Source organism: Pleuronectes platessa, chromosome 18 (genome assembly GCF_947347685.1).
Source record: "Pleuronectes platessa chromosome 18, fPlePla1.1, whole genome shotgun sequence".
NCBI classification, from domain to species: domain Eukaryota; kingdom Metazoa; phylum Chordata; class Actinopteri; order Pleuronectiformes; family Pleuronectidae; genus Pleuronectes; species Pleuronectes platessa.
The window spans coordinates 4,551,824-4,573,682 of NC_070643.1; the positions used below are offsets into that span (position 1 = coordinate 4,551,824).

Consider the following 21,859-nt stretch of genomic DNA (forward strand, 5'->3'; position numbering starts at 1 on the left):
AAATATGTGATATTACCTCACATTGCTACTAAAATGGCCATTCATTATATACATTTTTTGCACAACTCTTAATTTATAGTAATGCATGTTTACTAAGAAATCAATACTAAGCCAGAATTCAATTCCCTGTCTGCCCAATTCAGATTGTACCAGTGCAGTCTGTGTAAACTTGCATGGTTGGAAGAAGCTGCTTTGGAATTGTGTTCTAGTTCCATCTTCAATCATAAAGCCAGACATAGATTAAAGTTATTATTTTTTTTAATTTGTTTTAGTACAACAGTTCAAGTCAACTAGCCACTATCTTTTGAGATGCCAGTGTATTGCTGATTCGCATTCCACGTGTAGACCCCTCTTCAGTGATGTTCAAGATGGAATCCATTTTCATGTCTTGCATGTTCATTCACAGCAATAAGTCATGTGCTTTAGAACAAACCCATAGTTTTACAAGAGCTTAACCAGCAGTGGCACAAAAACATGACCTGCAAGAACAAATGAGTAGCTGCACTAACACCTGCATGAATAACAGCCAACGCCTTGCTCAAACCTTGTGCTACTTTTTTTTTTTAATATACAGTAAGTGCCGGGAACAGGTGATTCACAGGGACATTTTCAAAACGTATGAAGTAAGCAGGGATTAAAGACCTATGCATAGAAACATGCTTCCTCAAAAAGGTTAAGTACACTGCTAAGTTTCAAAAAGGGCTGAAGCGGCATCAACTAGCTACATATCAAATGGATTAGACTCAAGGGGAGGAAACAAGCCACATGTAAAACCAGCGAAAGAACACTTATAGCAGGAGGATTGAAAAATTCACAAAGTGGAACTATGTTATTTCAAAAAGGTGGGTGGTGAACAGAAATACTGGCCAAACAAAAAATAAATCAATCTTTGGATACGTAAAAAACCCTATAAACACAATCCCCTTCGTAACTTTCAGTTTTCCGAAGTGCCTTCTTCAGAGGAGGGATCTTTGGTCTCTTTGTTCTTCCGCACCTCCTCCAACTTCTTGTCCTGTTAAAGAAAAAGAAAGACGCGTCAATATCCAACAACCAGGTAAAGAAAAGTCGAGCAAGGGAATCTTTTAAACTTAGGCTCAAACACCGACCTTCTCCTTGAACTTCTCATTCATTGCTGCCATAATTGCTGTGCGGTTCTCCTTGTTGGCCTCCATCTTCTGATTAAGCTTCTCCTCTGCCATCTTGCTGTAGTTGTTGTTCTCCTCTTGAGCTTTCTTTAGCACTTCCTTTTCATGCTCACGCTTCTCAGCCAATTGCTTCAGAACCTCTGCCTCATGGTTCTGAAAAAGAACGGCTCAAATATTAATGAATAGAATGTGGTCTCCAGCTCATCACATTTCCCCAGTTGACAATCTAATGCAAGATTCACATGCTTAACAACCTGATGATTATAAACAGCTCACGGTTGAATAAGCAGGTTTCTGGGCTTAACGTTTCTAGCAATGAGTCATTTTTACCTTGCGTCTCTCCTCTGCAGCATCCAGCTTCCTCTGAATCTCCTCTAGTGAGAGATCCTTCTTCTTGGGAGGAGGCAGGGGGAACTCACACTTGGCATCGGGGACAGCATCTGCCAGGATGACCTCAAAGGCCTGGCCAGAGGCCCGCTTGTCAAGCTCCTTGATTTTGATTTCTGGACACAGGAAACGCAAGACAGAGTTTAAGCCCACTGATCAGTTGATAGATTAGAGATCCGAATTGCACTTTTTAAACTTGATATAATTCACCTTCAGCGGCTGCCATCTTTAAGAGTGCTGCAGGTCAATTTACCTAAAGGAGGAAATGGAGGAAAAGGTCAGATTGATGTAATGTTTAGTCACTGTATTTGATGACTCAAAATCAGCGACCTCTAGTGGCTCTTTAACAGTTTCCAACGCAACTGCCTGATTCAAAACAAGCCCGGCGACAGAAACAGGGATACTATGGAGCCACCCAGTGGCCATCTTTGGAAATTTAACCAACCACCGCCCTATAAGCCACACAAAACGGTGCTGGCATCCAGTGTGTGCGTGTTACACACAGAACCCATTGTTTAGTCTTCAAACGCGTGGCACCGTCGACATTCAGATGGATGCGCAGAATCAACCCTGTGCAATCATGTGGGTGGAGTTTTTCCGAGGAGAGCTTCTTAACCGCCGTGTTAATTGATAATGAACGACACATGCCACAGTCCCGAGACAAAGGGCTGAGCAGGGCGGGTGGAGCAGGCGGTGCCAGGTGTACACAGGCCCCGAGTCAGTTTCCAAAGCCCGCCAATATGCACCATCTGAAACCAGGTTAGTTAGGCAAGGAGCATATCCGGAGACAATGGTCATCGGGGAGCACCTGTTTTTTTCCACAGTGTGTCTGAGCCGCAGGAGAAGAGGGCGGAGGAGGGGGCGCACATGCAGACACAAGTGTGGAACAGCCCAACACACACACAATGCCCGCATCCTGCTGATCACATATCACAGCAGAAATATGAATCAAAACATGAGTTTCATCGAAACACACGTTTCAAAACCACGATAAATGTGGGGATGCGGGGGCAGAGACAGCAGCTGTCCCGCCATAGTGCGGTCGCAGACATCAGTGTGGACCCCTCCCATGATCTTCCACAAAGGCTGCGAACTAGCTCAAAACGCGACGTTCACATCCACTGCAAAGTCCATGGCAGCTAAAAACGAAAATGTGATTTTGACGCGTTTTGTAGTGTGATGGAGGTCCACACCGGACGTGGACAGTTGGCATGAGGTTGATCTGCCGCCGGACTTCATCCAGACGATACATCACGTCGCTCCTTCCCACTCAGCTTTCTCTGAGCTGCTCGGTGTCGGTTAACCAACGGCACCGAACAAAGGCGCTTCTGACAGCAGCTGCACACAAAGACGAGCTTAAGCTGAACCCGACATCATGATTACAGAGGTTTTCCTCACACTGGAGAGAGACTGGGGATGAAAAGCAATGTTCCATCAAAGTCTGGTCCTCTTGTGTCTGTGCCCACTGTGCCAGTTTCTCCCGCCACACAAAAGGCGAACGGACCCGCCATGAGCGGCCTCGACCCACGCCACCGTCTCACAACTTGTATCCTTTAAAAACGACCTCAAATTAAACAAATAACGAGGTTTTACATGGCCAAACACCACCTGACAGACATCATGGCGGTTGAAGCAGGTGCTTATCTAGCAAATACAAAAAAATAAAGAAAAAGCGGTGGAATTAAACGACACCATTATTGGCACAGACGCCATGAAAGTACTCGCCTCGCTTGTTGTGTGTTACCGGCTGCGTGGACTCCCGGAGCACTGAGGACCTGTTGGGGATGATGAAGTCTGGCACACCCTCCTTCTGCTTCTTCTTCTCCGCGCGCTGTATGATGATGCTCCACCACCAGCCGTGTCTGACTGTGAGCGAGCCTGCCGGGAGCGCGCATTAATGTCCCGAAAACAGCGCCGTCACGCCGTCCGCCGCCGCTGATTGGTCGATTTCCCGCCCCTAAAAAGCTCCCCGGTGCTCATGGGAGTGGTAGTTTGTATGGACCGCGAGGTTTAGACAATGAGCTCCAGCTGTTTAGGTGTCTAATGTCGCCCCAGAACATAAACTGGGTGGGTATCGATCCACAGTGATCTGATGGAAGTAGTTGATGAGATAAAACACACACTCAGCGGGATTAAGGTGCGTTTTTAACTGTTTTAGGGATTTTATTGTCGTGGCTCCACCCAGTCAGTCATAATGGATGACGGAAGTCGCACTGTCACAAATCCCCCTCTGTCAACAAATGGTTGTTTTTTTGTATTTATATAGCGCTTTACAGTACAGTTTTACATTCACACATTCACACAAACATTCATACAGTGCATCTATTTGCAGCACTTTGTTATTCTATGGGGGGCCATTCGGGGTTCAGCATCTTGCCCAAGGACACTTCGGCATGCAGATGGGTCAGACTGGGGATCGAACCGCCGACCTTCAGGATGGAGGACGACCAACAACACATTTAGTTTTATGCGTTGTTACCGGTTTATGTTTGATTGTACCTAAGTATTGCTTAGATACCAAGAAGTCAGGCTGACCAGCACATGATGCACTTAAATTACATTTTTAGACATTATTTATAGTTATTTGATATCTCTGTTTTCCACTGTTGCCTGTACAGGGCAAATTATGTTGATGTTTTGATTGATACAGTACGACATCAGTCCACTTTACCGCTGTGTTGAAGTTGTATGAATGTGTTCGGTCGGGCTGCTGTGAAGAAAAGAGTAATACAGCCCCGGAGAGGTGTATCAATGTTTAAAGCTTGTAGGCTACGTGAAAAGAAAATGTCTGACAAACGCAGATTTGTGTGGCATCCATTGTAGTCTGGCAGCCAGCCATTTACCAACTTTAGACAACTGTATCATTGAAATGTCCGTTAAGTGCACTAGTCCATTAGTATTTAAATTTTATATAAATTCAAAATGTTTCAATGACAGAAGGAGAAATGTTTAATTAGTAATTTTAAGTCTTGGGGAGCAAACATGACACAAATAAATATTCGGTATATGCGAAAGCTACTTAGCAGCAGGCACCACTTTACATCACTTCAGAGTAATAGGAGGAGGACCTTGAATAAATAAACTAAATAACATCAACTGAAAATAGAAATGAGAAACATAGTCTATGGCATGGTGGCACAGTGTTTTGCACAGGTCGCCCCGGTTCTTGGTTTGAGTTCCAGCTTCTCCAGGGCCTGTCTGAGTTTGCAAACCTCGTGTCTGTGTGCATTTTCTACTCCAACTTTCTGCCACAATCCAAATAAAATGGAGATTGGGATTAGGTTAATTGTTGAATTGAATTGTCCGTGGGCGTGAATATGAGTGTGAATGGTTGTTTGCCTCTGTTGGCCTTGTGATATAATGTCAACCTGTCCAGGCTGTACCCCATCTCTTTCCCAATTTCCGCTGGGATTGGCTTTAACTCCCCTGAGATGCATAATATATAACAAATGGATGGATAGACGGATATTTCTCAGTAGAATAAACAAATTACATAGCCAACAGCCGTCAGTGAAAAGAGCCAGAAAGCACATTTAGGCTCATACCCTTAAATCAACAGTCATCCTCTGTAGTAAAGTGACTTAATATGCAACTAGAGAGAGGGCGGGGTACCAATCTTTTAAATACAAAACAAATCGTACATGTTAATTGGGATATAAATGTAGTCATCAAATGAATCCACCACAAGAGCCTTGTAAAGATTTGTATGGAAATGACGATATGCTGCTGTGAGTCTCCATCCCTGACACAGCTTCTGACAGAGACATGCCGACAGCAGAAAGCAAACGGTCGCACAGGAATCTGTCAGCAGCAGTCTGCTACAACCGGCCCTTCCTGAAACGCTGCTCATACATGCCAGTCACATCAGAACACACAGCTTCGTTATTTAAATAGGGCAGCACTGACAGACGTGTGCAAGTGCACAGAGGTGATGAGGTTTGAGATAAATTTAAAAGGTGAAAATGTCACATTAACACAATGTCAGGGAGTTTTAACATTACAAAATCACATCCTCAGAGGAACAGGACAACAGTGTGATTTAACACTGATTGTCAGACGCCTTCTAAATGTGGACAAAACCAATATATATTAGGATATGTGCTTTTTCCCGCTGAGAGTATTGATACAATCACATGAAAAATAGATCACAGAACCAGAAAACTGCAGCTACCATGTTTCAGAAAAGGACTATTATGACTGATATTATCTTTTTTTATCCCTGCCATCATTAAAGTATTGCCTCGGTCTGCTAATGTTCAGAAATCGTGATTTCTCTCTGACTCTGTTAATCTCATTCATTATCCAAATTGTTTACAGTGTGTTCTGTTGAAGTTAAAGTAGCTATTCTTAATTAATTTATGTTCGGATCTGATCCAACCACTAAACCGTGTAAGATTTAAGTGAATCTTTGTGTCTCGCTGCTGCACAGTTTCAGTTTTGTTTATTGAAATACAACTTTCAGGAGTTATGTAAATGTGAAAGCTTGAACCGAAATTAGGTTCAATCGACCTATCCTGCACTGTTTGATTTGGCACTATTTTTAGCTTAACACGATTGTGACGACAGGAGGAGCCGATCAGCGCTCTGTCACAGTGATGCTGTGCTGGAAATATTTGCAACCACGGGGCCGACAGTTAGATCTATTTTTACTGTTGCCATGTGGATGTCATTTCATCTTGTGATTTAGGCCAGCGCTTTATGTGCAAGTGGAAGGCACTTTGAGTGTGAAGTTTCACTGCAGAGGCAAACAAATCAGTTCAAACTGCACAATGGATGCATGCAGAGGAAGGAAGTCACAGAGCAAAACTGCAGCCTCACCGATCAGATGGTTCACACCAAGTGATTCAGTCCCTCGTCACTCAGACATGATTCCTCTTTCCCCAAAAAGGAAAGTGGTACAAAACCCTGAATCAGGGCTGGTAACTGGGTGGAGTGTTTTCAGTGATAATGTTACAGTTGTGCAGAGCACGAGCAGATTATAATTATTGGGGGTTGGGCTCATTTTGGGGTCATCAGCAACAAGCCTGTCAAGTTTAAGGTCAAATCACATGAGTTGTCAACAAAACTCGAGCATAGAAAGACAGATTTCTGGATTTGTCAGTAGGATGCTGCTTTTTGTGCCTATTGGTATAAACATAATTTATAGATAAATGGTCTTGTTTCCTTTATGAAATAGGAATAGAAAGAGACAGGAAATGGGGTGTGACCTGGAGTAGAGGTTTCAAGTCGAGATGATGAGCATACCAAATCTCCAAAAACCTGGTGTATTGTCATGTAGGGATGGATGACATCTCATTGCTAAAGGAATATTATCTGATGTTGTTATTTATCATGTAAAATATACCTGAAAAACAGCTTAGAAATAATATAGCTGATTTTCAAAGCAATATAGTATATTCCCTCAATCAGATGTCAATATTAGCAATGGTAACATCGATGATATCAATCCATCAATCAATCAAATCAAATATATTTGATACGTAAATTTGTCTTGGGCCAAAGTGCTACAGCAGCTGCAGATGAGTAGATTGTACAACAAACAACAACAAAACAGTAAACAAGGAGATATCATGCAAGACCTAGAATAATAATGCAGAATAGAAGTGAGTTCAATATTGCACCTGCCCTAAAAATACTTCAAATGTTAAAACACTAAAAGGATATAACAAGATAAGCAAGATGAAAAATACAAACTGGCATCAATACTTAAAGATTTAAGTCCAATGGTTGTTGAGATACATGACCAAGTCAACACGTCTCCTTATATAACCTTTCAACAGCTCTAATTGGGACTATTATCTCTGGTAGTGAATGCAATGAGATATTTGTTTTGTCTAATTTTACTTTTCAATATTTTACTTCCATTATGTTATACAGTATATTTTATATGGAATAACATGCAGCATGTGATAAGACAGGAACTTATGAGTACTTTATTTAACTTACCAAATTTAAAGTAAAGCGATCCTAGTAGGGACTATTTAAACTAAAACTAAACTAGAAAGTGTTTAATGTAATTCTGTTTTATATGGTAAAAACCAGAAGACAATTAGCTTAGCATATCAACAGGATGGCAGTTCATAAGCATAACAGATGCTGACTTTTAAGACTTTATCATTTCATTGTTATTATTATTATTGTTGTTGTTGATAATAGTTATATTATTGTTATTCCTTTAATTAAGTGCAGTCTGACAGTAAGTTAGCTTTGCTCAGATCAACCATGACTGGATAGTATTTTTCACCCATCACTGGGATCCTCTGGTGTCCTGTGTGGTCAGTGCCAGTCTGCTGAGCTGCTCTGTCTTAGTGAGTAGGACCAGATGGTGTCCACGGCATGCCAGCATCAGTCCCCCCCCATGAACTGGATCTGTGGCGCTTGACAGGACAAAGAAGAGCAAACCAGAGACAGAGGCAGGGATAGAGCAGGGGGAACACAGGAGGGCTGTCTGCCGTTTGCAAACTCCAGGGGCAGCACTAGCCAAAAATCGCAGGTGTGTGTACATGTGTGTTGAAAAGAGAATTTGCTCTTTTCTGACCAAGTGGGGCTTTAGACTTTGTTTATGAGTGTGTTTGTGCTGCTGATTATCTTTTCATAAATTCAGCCCTGTGGCTGAGTAAAAAAAGAGTCAGTCTGGTTATTAAGGTCATTGCTTTGAAATTGGAAATTTGCTTACTCATTTGCATTTTTCGATGAGGTTGAATAAAAAAAAAAAAAAAAAAAAAAAAATATATATATATATATATATACACCTTCAGACCCTTTTCCAAAAACAGCTTGTTAAAATGATCCATGGTCCTTCTGATCTTAAGGGAATAAATTCTGCTCCCCCATTGTTTGTTTAAATATCCTGTTGTTGTTTATGACATTTAGATTATATTTATCGTGTGAAATTTGTTTCCTACATTATAAAAGCACTGGGGAAAACATGGCTGTCCAACAAAGCAGTGCTTGGTGTTGTCGGTATGGAGATTGCAGAGCTCTGTGATAAAAGAGAGGACAAGTGGCTGCATGATGGGGGACACACAGGGTTATTATGAATCCATGCATCGCCTACTGAGCTGCCTCTATGACAAACAGCAGCGTTGACAGCTGATCCACGAATGATTCTTTCTAAGATGGTGCAGGAGTGGGACACTCCTTTCAGAAGCATTCACCCATGCCAGTGTTTGCCTGGCACTGAAGCAGAGAGCCTGACCCATTTTTAGTCCAAACAAACACGTTGCAGGCCACCCCACCCACCCACCATATCCACAGAGGCATTGGGAACAGTGAGCAGATTAGGGAATGGGGGACATTGAGTTGTGAATCTTCTGTTTGGAAGCCCTGCAGGCGTGATGTTTGTCTCTGGGACACAAACATTACGAAACTTAGGGGAGGTTTCAGTATTAGAAGATAGGATCCTAGGATAGGATGACATTTGCTGCTTGTGATGAACACTGACATGGAACAGCTGAGAATTTAACTCTGATTATCGAAGTCTAATTCACAAGAAACAAAAATGCCTTTTTTTTGTAAATATTGCCTGCAAGATGATAAATTAGGTCCTCTGTTGCCATGACGTTAAATCTATAGGGCAGCCATGTTTAAATGTAGTGCTAACTTTTATGTAACTGGATTACATAATCAGCAGCTCAGCTGCTCTCTGCTCTGGGAGGCTGCAGGCTGTCTGGAAGTGGTTTCAACATCCCTTCCCCCATTCTCCATGTACAGTACATGTATTGCACTCCATGCATGATTGTGTTTATGTCTGATTGATGGCTTCCCATGTGCAGAATGCATTGTACAAATGTGTTTATTCTAAACAGGGACAAAGTTGTGATCTTGTGTCAAGGTTGACATGCCTTGGCTCTGTGTTACCTGTAAAATAATATTGAGCTTTTGATCATTCTTTAGCATGTTGACTTTTTCTGAAATGTATCAAATCCAATAAAAAATTTAAATGAGAAAAGAAAAAACACCAGCGTAAACACCACATCAGATGGGATAACCACCAGCTGGTTATTAGGATGAATAAGGTCAGACCTAGAGAGGTATACTGTGGAAATATTTTTCCCCTTACAGGGAATTGCACTGCTCTTAACCACAAGAAGAATGGGTGGATGCTCTACCTGTGGCCTGATGGAGATAAGTGCCTTTTATATGGCTGATCTCTATGCTAGATATTGTGGCCAAAAAAGACCTCAGTAAAGACAAGCAGCAACAGTGATGTCCAACAGATAAAGCATCTGCACCAGTATTGGCATGGCCATGTTCTCTGAGTCCTCCAAAAGTCTTACAGTGTCAATAAGGTGGACCCAAATTGGGACTAAACAATCTGGATCATCCATAGAACAGACGGGGCAGGACAAGTGAATCTTTCCTGGGGCCCAGCAAACATGGGCGATGGTCAGATGTCAGACTCATGTACCAATGTGCTAATAGCCCGAGTGAAGAAAGCAAGAACAACGGGGTCGATTGAACATTTCAGAAAACTGAATTTGTATACTTCAGTCATTAATGAATAGCATTATGGTCATGTGCAGATACCACAAGTCTGGTTAAGGATTGACATAGTAGTACATTAAACCTCAATTAACTGCTTATGACTACTTTAGGTGTAGCACGTTCTAACCAGGTACGTTAACTTTACTTATATTGAGCGAGTGTTGATAAACGTTAGCAAAGTGTCAAATGCGAAATATTATAGGTTACTGTGTTTGCTAGTTTGTTATATAGTAAAATAAAACAAACAGCAACGATACATATTAAACACAACACTACAACAAACTATACAAACATTTAAAACAAAAACAAGCTTTAATAAGATGAAGAATACTGATAAGAATACTAATAGGCTTCCACTGCAGAATGACAACAGGGAACAGAGTCTTTCGTATTTATAATGTCCAACCAGGGCTGGGTATCGCCACAGATTTCCCAGATCGACTCCACTCCAATTCACAAGATCTCTTTCTCGATTCAATATCGATTCAAGTCAGGATATTTCATTGTAGAATACCACTTTTGCTTGGAAATGAAATTAGAACTAAAGCTGTAAACTGTGCAAGGAAACCTCTAACCTGGTGCAAAATTTAAAATGTTATGGTAGGCCTTTAATGATAAAAATTGTGTTGAATTTTGTTGATAAAATTATGTTCCAGAAATTATTTTGATAAAATATATTATTGTCATCACGAAAACCATTTCACACCAATAATATATTGATAATATTATAAACATAATTCTAATAACCATTTCAAAGAGCATCTGACTATTAATTATTTATAATATTCAGTCTGACATTTGAATTACAATCACAAATAGGAAAATATCCTCAATAAGAAAAACATGATTAAAAACCACACAAGCAAAACAACAAATAAAATGGACCCTCTGGTTATATTACCAAAATTGCAATTGAAGTCAATTAAACTATTCAAGTCGATATCTGTTCAAACAATGTAAAAGTTTGTTGTTTTCTCTCATACTATACATGCTGCTTACTGACCCTTGAGTTTAGGTCAAAGCAGTTGACCATGTCTGGATCCAGACCCCCAGCAGCTACATCCCTCCTTCTGTTTCTGCGCCATTAGAACTAATCCTTGGTTCCCACAAACACCCACAGAGCCCTGTCCACTTTGTCCTTGGCCCCCCACTCTCCTGTCGCCTTAGTGTTCACACAATAGCCCTGTTTTGGTTTTTATCCCATATACACCAATGGCAAGGACAGAGCACTGAGTGAATAACCGTGCGTGCCACTGTACAGTGTTTTGTCAGCTAGTAAGAGGGAAAACATCGACCAGGAACAAAACCTCAAGCAGCGGTTGAGATTAGCTTTAAATGACTGCATTAATAATGTATGCTAGCAGCACAGAGGATAATGTGGGTCAGCTTCGCCTCATCAGCAATTTTTGAAAGCAGACCTTTAATTGTTTGTGTAATACATTGGCCTTAAAACTGTTTTCAATTGCTATCATACACCTTCTTCAAACATGCCCTCTTTTTCAAATCATTCTGAAGTTGTATATTTCAAATAAAAATGATGTACATCAAGAAAGCACAATATCATACAATATAATGTATCAAATGTATTAAACATGAAACGTCAGTGAATACCTCTCCTATTAATTTAATTTCATGAAGATACATTGCATATATTCTGAAAAACAATAATTTTTACATGTGCTTGTGTTCGATTTATGCCTTTACATCATATATTACTTTGCAGTCTTTACGCTAAAGTAGGCTAATGCCCTCCAGGCTCAGGCTTGGTGCCTGTGATTTAAAATGTGGAGAATAGAAACAGAACAGAAAAAGACAAACGTACTCTCTACAGGAAAATCTTAGTTGTGTATACTTGATTTGTAATATATAAGTAAATACATTATTTTTCTTTAATTATATTTTGAATTTGTTTAGTGTATACTTTTGCACACAGTTACAGCATTTTTGTTTAGAATTGTAAATTAATAATTTGTGTAACTGAATAAAACATGAGAAGGTGGTTTTGAATGATTTTAGGTGATGGTAGTCTTAGACTGAAAGGTTTCCTCAGATTTTTACTCTTTGTTTTCTGTTTTCCATCCGACCTGATGTCAGAAATACTGACACTGTTATAACAAGGATGATGCCGTCTCTGGCCAGTGTAGGAAGTTCATTGTGTTGTTGCTTTTAAGCAGCATTTGAAAAAAAATATCTCAAGCCCTCAAATCTCATAATTTCTCTATGTTCTATTGGGTGACATTATTTTGTTTATTTAATTTTTTGATGATCTCTTCCACATTCATACTCTCATTTTGGTGATGCCCTGATGTTTCACAGTAATGATCTGTAGCCATCCCAAGTACAGCCCACGGTGAAATAAGAGCCCTGACCACTTGGGAGAACTTCAGTCTTCAGTACAGTAAAATCTGACTGTGCCCTAGAGCCTGCTTAAGGCTGGAGTGGATGGGTGATGGAGGGCGATTGCAATGCTAAAGGGATGAGGGTTATGGGAGGAAAAAAGAAAAGATGAGAAGAGGGGTGGAATATAGGTAGGGAGCAACCACTGCCAGAAAAGTCTTGCAGGGAGGGGGCATCGATGGAAGGACTTGCTGCTGAATCAGGGCTTGTTACCATCACAGGGCTCCTCTGGGACCATGATGTAAGCCCCGGGACAGAGAGAGGAGGGGAGGCAAACAAAGGGATGAGAAAGAGAGAGAGAGAGGGAGGTGGAGGTGGTGAGGGAAGCCACAGAGGGATAGACAAAGAGGACCGGCAGACATGAGCCACAGATGGCAGCTGAAAGCTGCGGGCAAACACTGGATGTCAGTGGAGACGCATTTGAGACCTACAAATCAGATATCTGTCCACATGATGAAATTAGTTTCATGACTTGAATGATTCTCGTTATTGATTTCTGTTAAACTGGCTACAATGTGTATTTACTTGTTGCTGATTGGTCCAAAATTAGACATGTTGGCTATTAGAGTTCTATGGAAGTCTGTTTGTGTGCTGAAGAGTGATAATCCTAATCCCAATCTGGATGATTAGTGTTATCCTGATACTATCATACCAACATCCATTTATACAAACCAGATGTCTGCATGTTCATCAGGCTCAGCTCAGTTCATTTCAGAGTACTATCACAAACCGTTTAGTGGTCGTTAGTTCTGAGCTCTTAGATACGACCATGATCTCTTTAGCCAAGTGGTGAAATAAAATATGCCCCATATACTTAAGAATGTAGGTGACATAAAAGGGGAACTATTATTTTGGTCTTAATAGTTCTACAATATACCGTCCCTTTTTTTACTGTTTGTGTGCTGGATGTCTGTTCAGAGCTTATTATAAACAGTCTATGGTGCAGAGTGAAGTTAGAAAACTTTGTGTTCATTCCACCTGGTTTACCGGAAATTTCGATTTTATAGTCAATGTTTGTCACGTGTGAAATCTCTGTTTTACAGAACTGGTCTTATTTTTCAAACCTATCAACTGCGCCCGCATCTTTATTTTTCAAACTTCTTACAGTTTTAGCAGTTCTAACTTTTTGGAGTAGTGTGGAAAGCAGGCATATCGGTAATAGTTGTAGTAATGTGGAAATAACCTGGTGTTAACACCGACTCCTGTCTTCTGTATCGGCCAACTTTTCACTTTACCTTTCAGTGTGGTCATTCAGATCAGGTACAAGCACTAGCTTCCAGACATACAGTATGGACTCACTACAATATTCCCCGCAAATTCACGAGGAGAATGGATGAAAAAGTTCTCGGATATTTGCGTTCTCACATCCAGCTCCTTCAGATAATTTCAGGAAAATGTCTGGAGTTCAGTACAGGTCTGAAAGCCACAAAAAGAAAATAAACATACTCTAACTGGTATAGGCTACAAGTAGGTCAGGCAGGTTCAGAGAACCCTCAATTCCAACACGTCCTCCTTTGTGGGCACGTTTGTTGTTCCCTTGATAGGGCACTGCAGTCAATGTTCACGGTAGTTAGTTTGTATTCAAGATAGAAAACAAAATCCCAGCCAATAGCTAAATACAATAAGTGCCAGTAGTTCAATCCATGTATGTTCTGCCACTAATCATTTATAAAAGGCAGTCTGCACGGAATCCACTGACCTCTTCTCTGTGCAGAGAGAATGTTGATGAGATTGGACAGGCACTGGGGTACTCTTCACTCAGACGCTGCTGCTGAATAAAACCAATTAAGAACAAGCTTCAGCAGAAAGTCAGAAGAGAAAGGTCTCCCCTTCTCATCCGTCTATGTATATTTTCATCCAGAATTTGCTGGAGAATAGGCAGGAGATGGACTAGGCCTGACATGGCAGGCCGCAGAGATCGCAGCACATAATGTTTATGCAGAGAGACTCTGGGTCTCCGTGAGAACGGGGTCAGGCCAATGCTCGTTTCATCTTATTGGGCGAGAGTGATGCCAAGCTGAGCTGTCTGACAGAGAGCTTATAGAGGGAGAGGAGTTGTGCTCTCCCACTGTGTCTCTGTGTGTGCGATGCCAGGCCTACGCCGCCAGTCTCCGCCCAGTCACTGCTTGGATGATGTCATATGTCTGTGTGTGTGTGTGTGTGTGTGTGTGTGTGTGTGTGTGTGCGTGTGTGTGTGTGCGTGTGTGTGCCTTGTGATCATCTCTGGACAAAGAATGAAGTCACTGCCAAGCTTGGATCAGAGAAAAACGTCTGATGGAGAAATTTAAAAAAAGATCTCCTTTTAAACACATTAATTCTCTCAGCCCCAACCGCCCTGGCTTGTTGACGGTCTTGGTCTCTTCATGCATTGAGGATGGAGGATCAGAATGATGTTTCGGTCACACTTATTTAACTTGATTGATGCTTGGCCACTGCTCAATGGCCTGTTCACAGATTACAGGGAGAGTAAAATCTAATCCCAGACCCTCACTCTGTTAAACTGTTGTTAGTTGATAGTTTTACACCTTACACTTCATTTTCATTAAAGAAGTTTTGTATCATTAATCTATATTTTGGATTATCATAATGGCATTTTACAATAGGAGCAAAAGCAACAATGTGTCCCAACTGATCGCATACATTTGTAAAATGTCTTTCGAGTTCCATTTATACAAAAATGATCTCAAGGACCTGTCATTTTTTTTTAAGGCAACTCAATATGGGACATGTGCAGGTTGTATACAAGAAGACCCAGCAGCTGCTTTTTCTGCTTCCGAAACCTCAGAGGATTTAATGTCAGGAAAAAGATGATTGAGCAGATTTATCCACGCTTAGATTGAAAGAGTTTAAATCTTAAACATTGTGTCGTGGCTTTGTCACCTGTCTATGAAGAGCAAAGCCAAATCTTCTGGAGTCAACCAGGGAAGCGAAATCAACGCCTGCACACAGACCCAACCCTCAGTCAATCCTGCAAAACCAGTTGACACACTGTCCAACAAAAATCTCAGTGACACGTCCCATCTGCTTCACATCTTTTTTGAGACGATGCCGTCAGGACGAAGAATCTGCCATTGTTCATCTCAAACACAACAAAGGATGAACTGAAGGACGTGCTGAGCTGAACAGCTACACAGCTCTTTAAATTTAATATTCAGATTTACACACAGGTTAAATTGTACTTGATTTTTACTCCTTTTACTATTCAGTACTATGTATTTTTCAGAAATCGTATCCCTGGTAATGTAATTTGTCTTTTTATGTACTTTATTGTAATCTTTTGTGTGGCATACACCTGTGAAATGTTCATTCAAAATGAACTGATTTGTTTTTAAAGGGATAGTTCACCCAAAAATTCAAATAGACTCCTTATCTACTCACCACTATGCGGTTCGAGGGGTGAGTGAAGTGTATGATTCCACTAAAACAGGTTTCAGGTAACCAGACTTTTGCAGCCAAATCCAATAAACTAAAGGAAATGGTGAGAGATTCTTCAAACGTAAAAAAACATGTTGTCCGTTAGTCCCAACATTCAAATTCTACTGGAAACAGAGTCATTAACAAAATGTTCGTGGCCAAAATGTCCTCTGATATCTTCCTCTGGAACTGCGTTCACGTTTGGATTCCAGCAGACATTTAGGCTAAAAACATGGTGTAAATGTACTTGTTTCAAGTCGAGTTTCACTGTTGGTTGTAGTATTGTGCAAATGCAGTAAAACATATAGTACGATATCACCTAAGACTCTTTAATTTATGTGACAGTTCTCACTACATGAAAATGTACTGTAATGTCACTTTACCTTCCTCTCTGTTCATGGTCAACTGGACCAAACGGGGTATGAAATACATTTTAAGGTAAATTATACAGAAACTAGACTAAAAGCCAAAATCCTCCTATAGCTGCTCTGTGAGGCTGTAACAATGCAGCAATGCTTGGAGCTAAATTCAAACATTGGCATACTAAAGTTAAACTTTAATGTCAGTGATAATGTGCTGATCTTAAGATAGATAGATAGATAGATAGATAGATTACTTTATTCATCCCCGAGGGGAAATTAAGTCGTCATAGCAGCCGGTACATTTGAATACAATAAAATACAATACAATAGAATAAAATATAAAATATAAAATATTGCGGTAGAAAGAATAAAAACAGAAACACAAGATAAAATAGGTAGATAAGGTGCAGTGGCAGATGATGGTAATAGTACTGATGATATGATGGTAATGTTATTGTTAGACAGTATATCAAAAATAGTACAGTATATATAGTATATAATATATATTTATATATGATAGTAATTATACCAATATAATAGCAGTATATAGTAATAATAGCAGCAACAGTATATATAATAATAATAATAGTAAAATATAATAATAATAACATGTACACATGTATAAATAAAATATGTGTATATAGACTTATATATACAAAGAATATACAAAGAGTATGATATAATATATGATATATAGTACGGGTATAAGTAGGTGTAAACACCATCTGTTCACCAATTTAGCTTTAGGTTTCGTCCAGTGGGGACAATGAATTTTCATGGCACCTATCCATCAGTTTTGGGGACAACAAAACAACAGTGAGTTGATCCCAAATGTAGGAGAATGATGCATTTGAGCGGAGTCACAGAACTATCTCTGCAGACCTTCACGGTGCATCTTCCAGAATTGACACACACATCTTGAATCTTAGCAACAAGCTGGCTGGACGATCCTACTCCTGTGAGGAGGTGGGTGCAAAACAGAGGATGCATGTTGTTAGAGTTTTATATTCAGAGGTGAAACAAACAAGTGTCTCCTGGTGCATGATGTGTGCTGGACAATATAGAAAACACATGAATAAGCTTCTCTAGGTGGAAGGAGGGGTCGGAAGAATACATCCAATTTTAAAGAAGATCCGAATCAGGGGGCGTATCCCGGAAGTTTTTTTGGTCACTTATTTCCCAGGGAATTATTCATGGCTCTTGGTGATAAAATAACAGGTTTTAAAGATTGTATCTAGCTGTTCGGGGGTATTACTCTACATTTAAAAATAACAACAAAACTCTTAATTTGAATTTGAGAGTAAAAATGTAGAAACTAAAATAAATGCTAGAGAAACCGCCTTTTCCTTTGAGATGAGCAGGTCTAGATATTTTGGTGAAGAATGATGATAAATGAGGCAACATTGTCTAGACCCAGCTTTCAAATTCACTCCTCCCACTGCTCGGTTGGTGATATTCTCCCTCTCCCTTTCTCCACCATCTCTCCTTCAGAGGCTCCCGTGTATCAGAGCTGGCACGTTGACTTCCACGTGAAGGCTTCTGTGTTCGCTGGGCTGTCTGCCTGCTGCCTGGCATCCTCTGTGACCCATGTCTGCATGGTCTCAGTGCCAGTCTCATGATCCACACCCCCACCCTTTCTTCCTCTAACGGTCTTTCTCTCCGTAAGTCTCTCTCTCTCTCTCTTAAACTCACCGTCTCCTCCACAGCAGCTGGAGCACTCTCTCTGTGGCCTGGTCATCAGGGCAGCGAGATGCCCAGAGAGATGGAGGGAGATAGAGATTGAGAGGAATGGAGTCGTGGAGCACCCAGAGGCGGCTGGTGCTGTACATTCACTTAGCTTCGATTGATAACACAGCGTTCAGGTCTAATTTGAACCACAGTGCATTTGTGTGAGGCAATTACAGGACTGTTTCCTTGAGGAAAGCCAATAGGAAACCGCTTATACCATCGCTATTCAATTATATAAGAAGACAGAGAGCTTTCCTCTCCTCTGCAGGATTAGAAAACACTCTATCTTGTTATTGTCAATCTGAGAGCATATATGTTAACCATGGAAAAGATGACGGTTGATCATGGTATTTATGGCATTCACTACATTCAACGCTATTTTTAGACATTGCTTCCACCTTTTACTTTTTTTTAACAATCAAAGACAAGGTTATATTTGCCCTCACCTGAGGCTACCAGGGCCTCAAACCTTGGCGTACCCAACCAACATCACGCACATGCCTCATGACCTCGTCATAGCCATTAACAAAATCTCTGTCATGAACTTAAAATGCCTAAATGCATACAGTGCACTAAGGCTGAAGCTTCTCTCAAGGCTAGGTTACCCTAGCAACAAGTTACGTAGCAGCAGTCTGGGCGAGGGAGCGACCTCAGAGGAGAGGAGGATGCATGAGAAAGGAGGTGGAGACTAACAGGGATATTTTAGCGAAAAACAAAGAGTCTCAAATGGATAACACATTTCTCTTCTGCTGGAATAAATGACAGAGATAGAGACATGAACGATGCATGAAGCAGAGCCAGTCCTCAGTCTTTAATAAACAATGGTTCTGTTATGTCATCAATGAAGCACAGCATCAGCTCACAGACATGGTGCATTACACACACAAGTGCTTAAATGCTGTTGTGTCTGTGGAGAGACAAAGAGAACTTGGGTGCGTGTATATATGATTTTGAAGGGTGGATGCTGGGACTCAGCTAGACGAACACACACATGCACACACACACACATGCACACACACACATACACGCCCACCCAATCGCTCGTTTTTGTGGAATCGCCTCTCACTGCCTCGAGACAACTCGGGGTGTGTCCCAGTCAAACTCCACACTGGCTTTGAAATATAATGATATGCACATGAATATACAAACAAAATCATATCAAATCATGATTTATGTCTGCATGTTTATGTACTTTAGGGTGTTCCTATAAGTATTATTGTTATTATTATCGCAAATTCGTTGCATCTCAGCCATTTTCTTTGTGGCAGACACAACAAAGACATTCTCATGTAGGTGAGAAAGCATGACGTGGGGTGAATAATAATTTGGTGGATGTCTCCATCTGCTGCACGCCCAGGTGAACTGCTGCATTGTGTAACAGCCATGCAATAACATGGCCATGGTAGAGGAGAGTGCATGTGGTATTGCCTTGTGCTGCCTTCAAGTGCTCCTTACTTGACACTTCAGACACAGAAAATAACTGCCACATGCCAAAGATTGTGATCGTGATAACAGTTACAGAGCTATGGAGTGTTTGGTAGAACCTGGAATAAGTGTATCCCTTATTTTTGCTATTTGATTTTTATATTTCATTTCGCTAGCTCTACATAATTGGGAAAATGGTCTGTCTGGTCAACAGGTTATGGTAGAATATGTACATTTTTCATCAGTTATAGTTGACATAAAAGAAGAAAAATTAAATGCTGTAGTGCTGCAAGGATCCACTAGAGGCCGCAATGCTCATTATACAAAAAATAAAACGGTTGGATATGATGAACAACATACTGGTTAGTGTGAAATGTGATGAGGCTCTGATCATCAACATGCATGGCCACTCTTCTTAATTGAGACATCAGGGTTAAAAATGGGATGGTTTTGCCTGAGGTTGAAGTCATTTGATCTCATTCGATCCTCAAGTTATCATAAACCTTGTTGTGGCATTTTGTTAATTAGGTTTGAAACATTTGTGTGATGAATAGAAAATAGTTTATTTACATTGTAAATAATGAAATTCAGACATGTTATTGTGACAAAGATTAGAATCGTTTTACGATGGACAATTATAAGAAATAGAATCACAGCTGATGCAGTACAACTAGTAATATTGTCTTTTTTATTCCAGGTATTTTTCCTTCCTCTGTAAACAGTACCTTCATTACCCACAATGCAATTCCACTGCTGACCTTTTGCTCAAGGGATTTGAGTGTGATACATGGACTTTATATAAAGTTGGACAACAGCTCCCCAAAGTGAAGCAAAATAGGCATTTTGATTGCCCCCTTATGGCTGGCTACTGTATAGGTTATAAATTCATATTTTCCATGTTAATGGATGGGATATTAGGAAAATAAAGCACGTCAATGTGCATGTTAAATATTTTTGCTGAAATATGGTTTCTGTCAATTCTTATCACACAGATTTATATTTAAATATACATTTATTCCGTAGAGTTGGTTGTTATCAGTTTTTTAATGATATACAAACAAGGTGAATCATCATGATTGATAGCTGAGACGGACTCATGATTGGTCAAGTGCATTTATGGTGGTTTCATGATGCATCCCACCGATGACTAGTGCGCAGACTCCACGTGCACAAGTGATTGATTTCGGGAGGAATGGGAGATGTGTCGTCCATCTTTATACAATCTATACAGTTGGGCGTCTGTGGCTGAGGGGTAGATCGGTCGTCCTCCATCCTGAACGTCGGCAGTTCGATCCCCAGTCTTCCCCATCTGCATGCCAAAGTGTCCTCTGGCAAGATGCTGAACCCCAAATTGCCGCTCATAGAACAAAAAAGTGCTGCTAATAGATGCACTGTATGAATGTGTGTGTAAATGGGTAAGTGTACCGTAAAGTATTTGATTGGTCATCAAGACTAGAGAGGCGCTTTATAAATACAAACCATTTACCATTTACAGTCGACGGCGTGATATCATATTAAGATAGCTTCGGCTAACTGAATGATGCTGACTCAATTGAGATCACTTCAGGAAATGCATTTAAGTCTGTATACAACTGTTATTCACAGACAAACTTCTCCAAACCTATAAACAGGCTTTGACATGTAATATCAGTGGATATCCCCTTTCATTTGGCTGGAGTCTTTTATCTACCTGCCACTTTAAAGGTTCAGTGTATAGAATCTATTGACATCTAGTGGTGAAGTTGCATGTTGCCGCTGAATACCCCTCACGTCAGCCTCTCCTTCGAAACATGAAAGAGAACCTCTGGTGGCCTTCAGTTGTCATAAATTCACAAAAGCTGTTTAGTTTGTCCAGTTTGTACTTCTGTAAAAAACACATGTTGGCCTCCATAGAGAAGACCCCCTTCAGATGTAAATATGAAGTATTTAAATGTAAAGGGCTCCGATTAGGGTAAAGAAAACAACAGTTCATACAATTTAGATCATTGCACACTGGTGAAATCATCACTAGGATAATATCATATCTAACTTGTTAGCATGCTGTGCCGATGCTCTCAACAGCTAAATGAGTTTACAATGGAGACAGCAGCTAGAATGAATTTGGGGACTCGCTAACTACTGGTCCATGTTGACTGAAACTATTGTGAGCAACACTAGCAGCTCTGAGGCAGCACATTAAGTGGAATCTTAATATCAATATGTAACATGCTCACATAGTCAATGATAGCATGCTGATATTTTCTCTCACCTTAACCTGTTTTTCCTAATTAGCATCAACATAGAGTTTTGCCAGTGTTCTTTCCTAAACCAAAGTAATGGATAGTTTAAAGGTTGCCGACATAAAAAGTGGTTTATCACTGAAATCTGTCATTATTTGATGGCAATCCATCCAACACTTGAGCTGTTTCAGTCTATACCAGACTGTGAACAAAGATAGACAACATGAATGCTCCACAATAGGGCGTCTTGGCAACCCCCATCTAAAAGATGGTTTCTGTAATTTCAGGTAGTTCT

General features: G+C 40.5%; 1 protein-coding gene across 1 annotated transcript; it reads right to left on the reverse strand.

The window, feature by feature from the left end:
- Positions 1-240: 240 nt before the first annotated feature.
- stmn1a (stathmin 1a) lies at positions 241-3,395 on the reverse strand. The gene is made up of 5 exons (XM_053446774.1): positions 3,258-3,395; positions 1,743-1,785; positions 1,476-1,648; positions 1,107-1,298; positions 241-1,012 (listed from the first exon to the last, which is right to left on the reverse strand). Exons 2-5 carry the CDS (start codon positions 1,756-1,758, stop codon positions 935-937), a joined length of 459 nt encoding a protein of 152 aa, XP_053302749.1. The 5' UTR covers positions 1,759-1,785; positions 3,258-3,395; the 3' UTR covers positions 241-934.
- Positions 3,396-21,859: the final 18,464 nt, after the last annotated feature.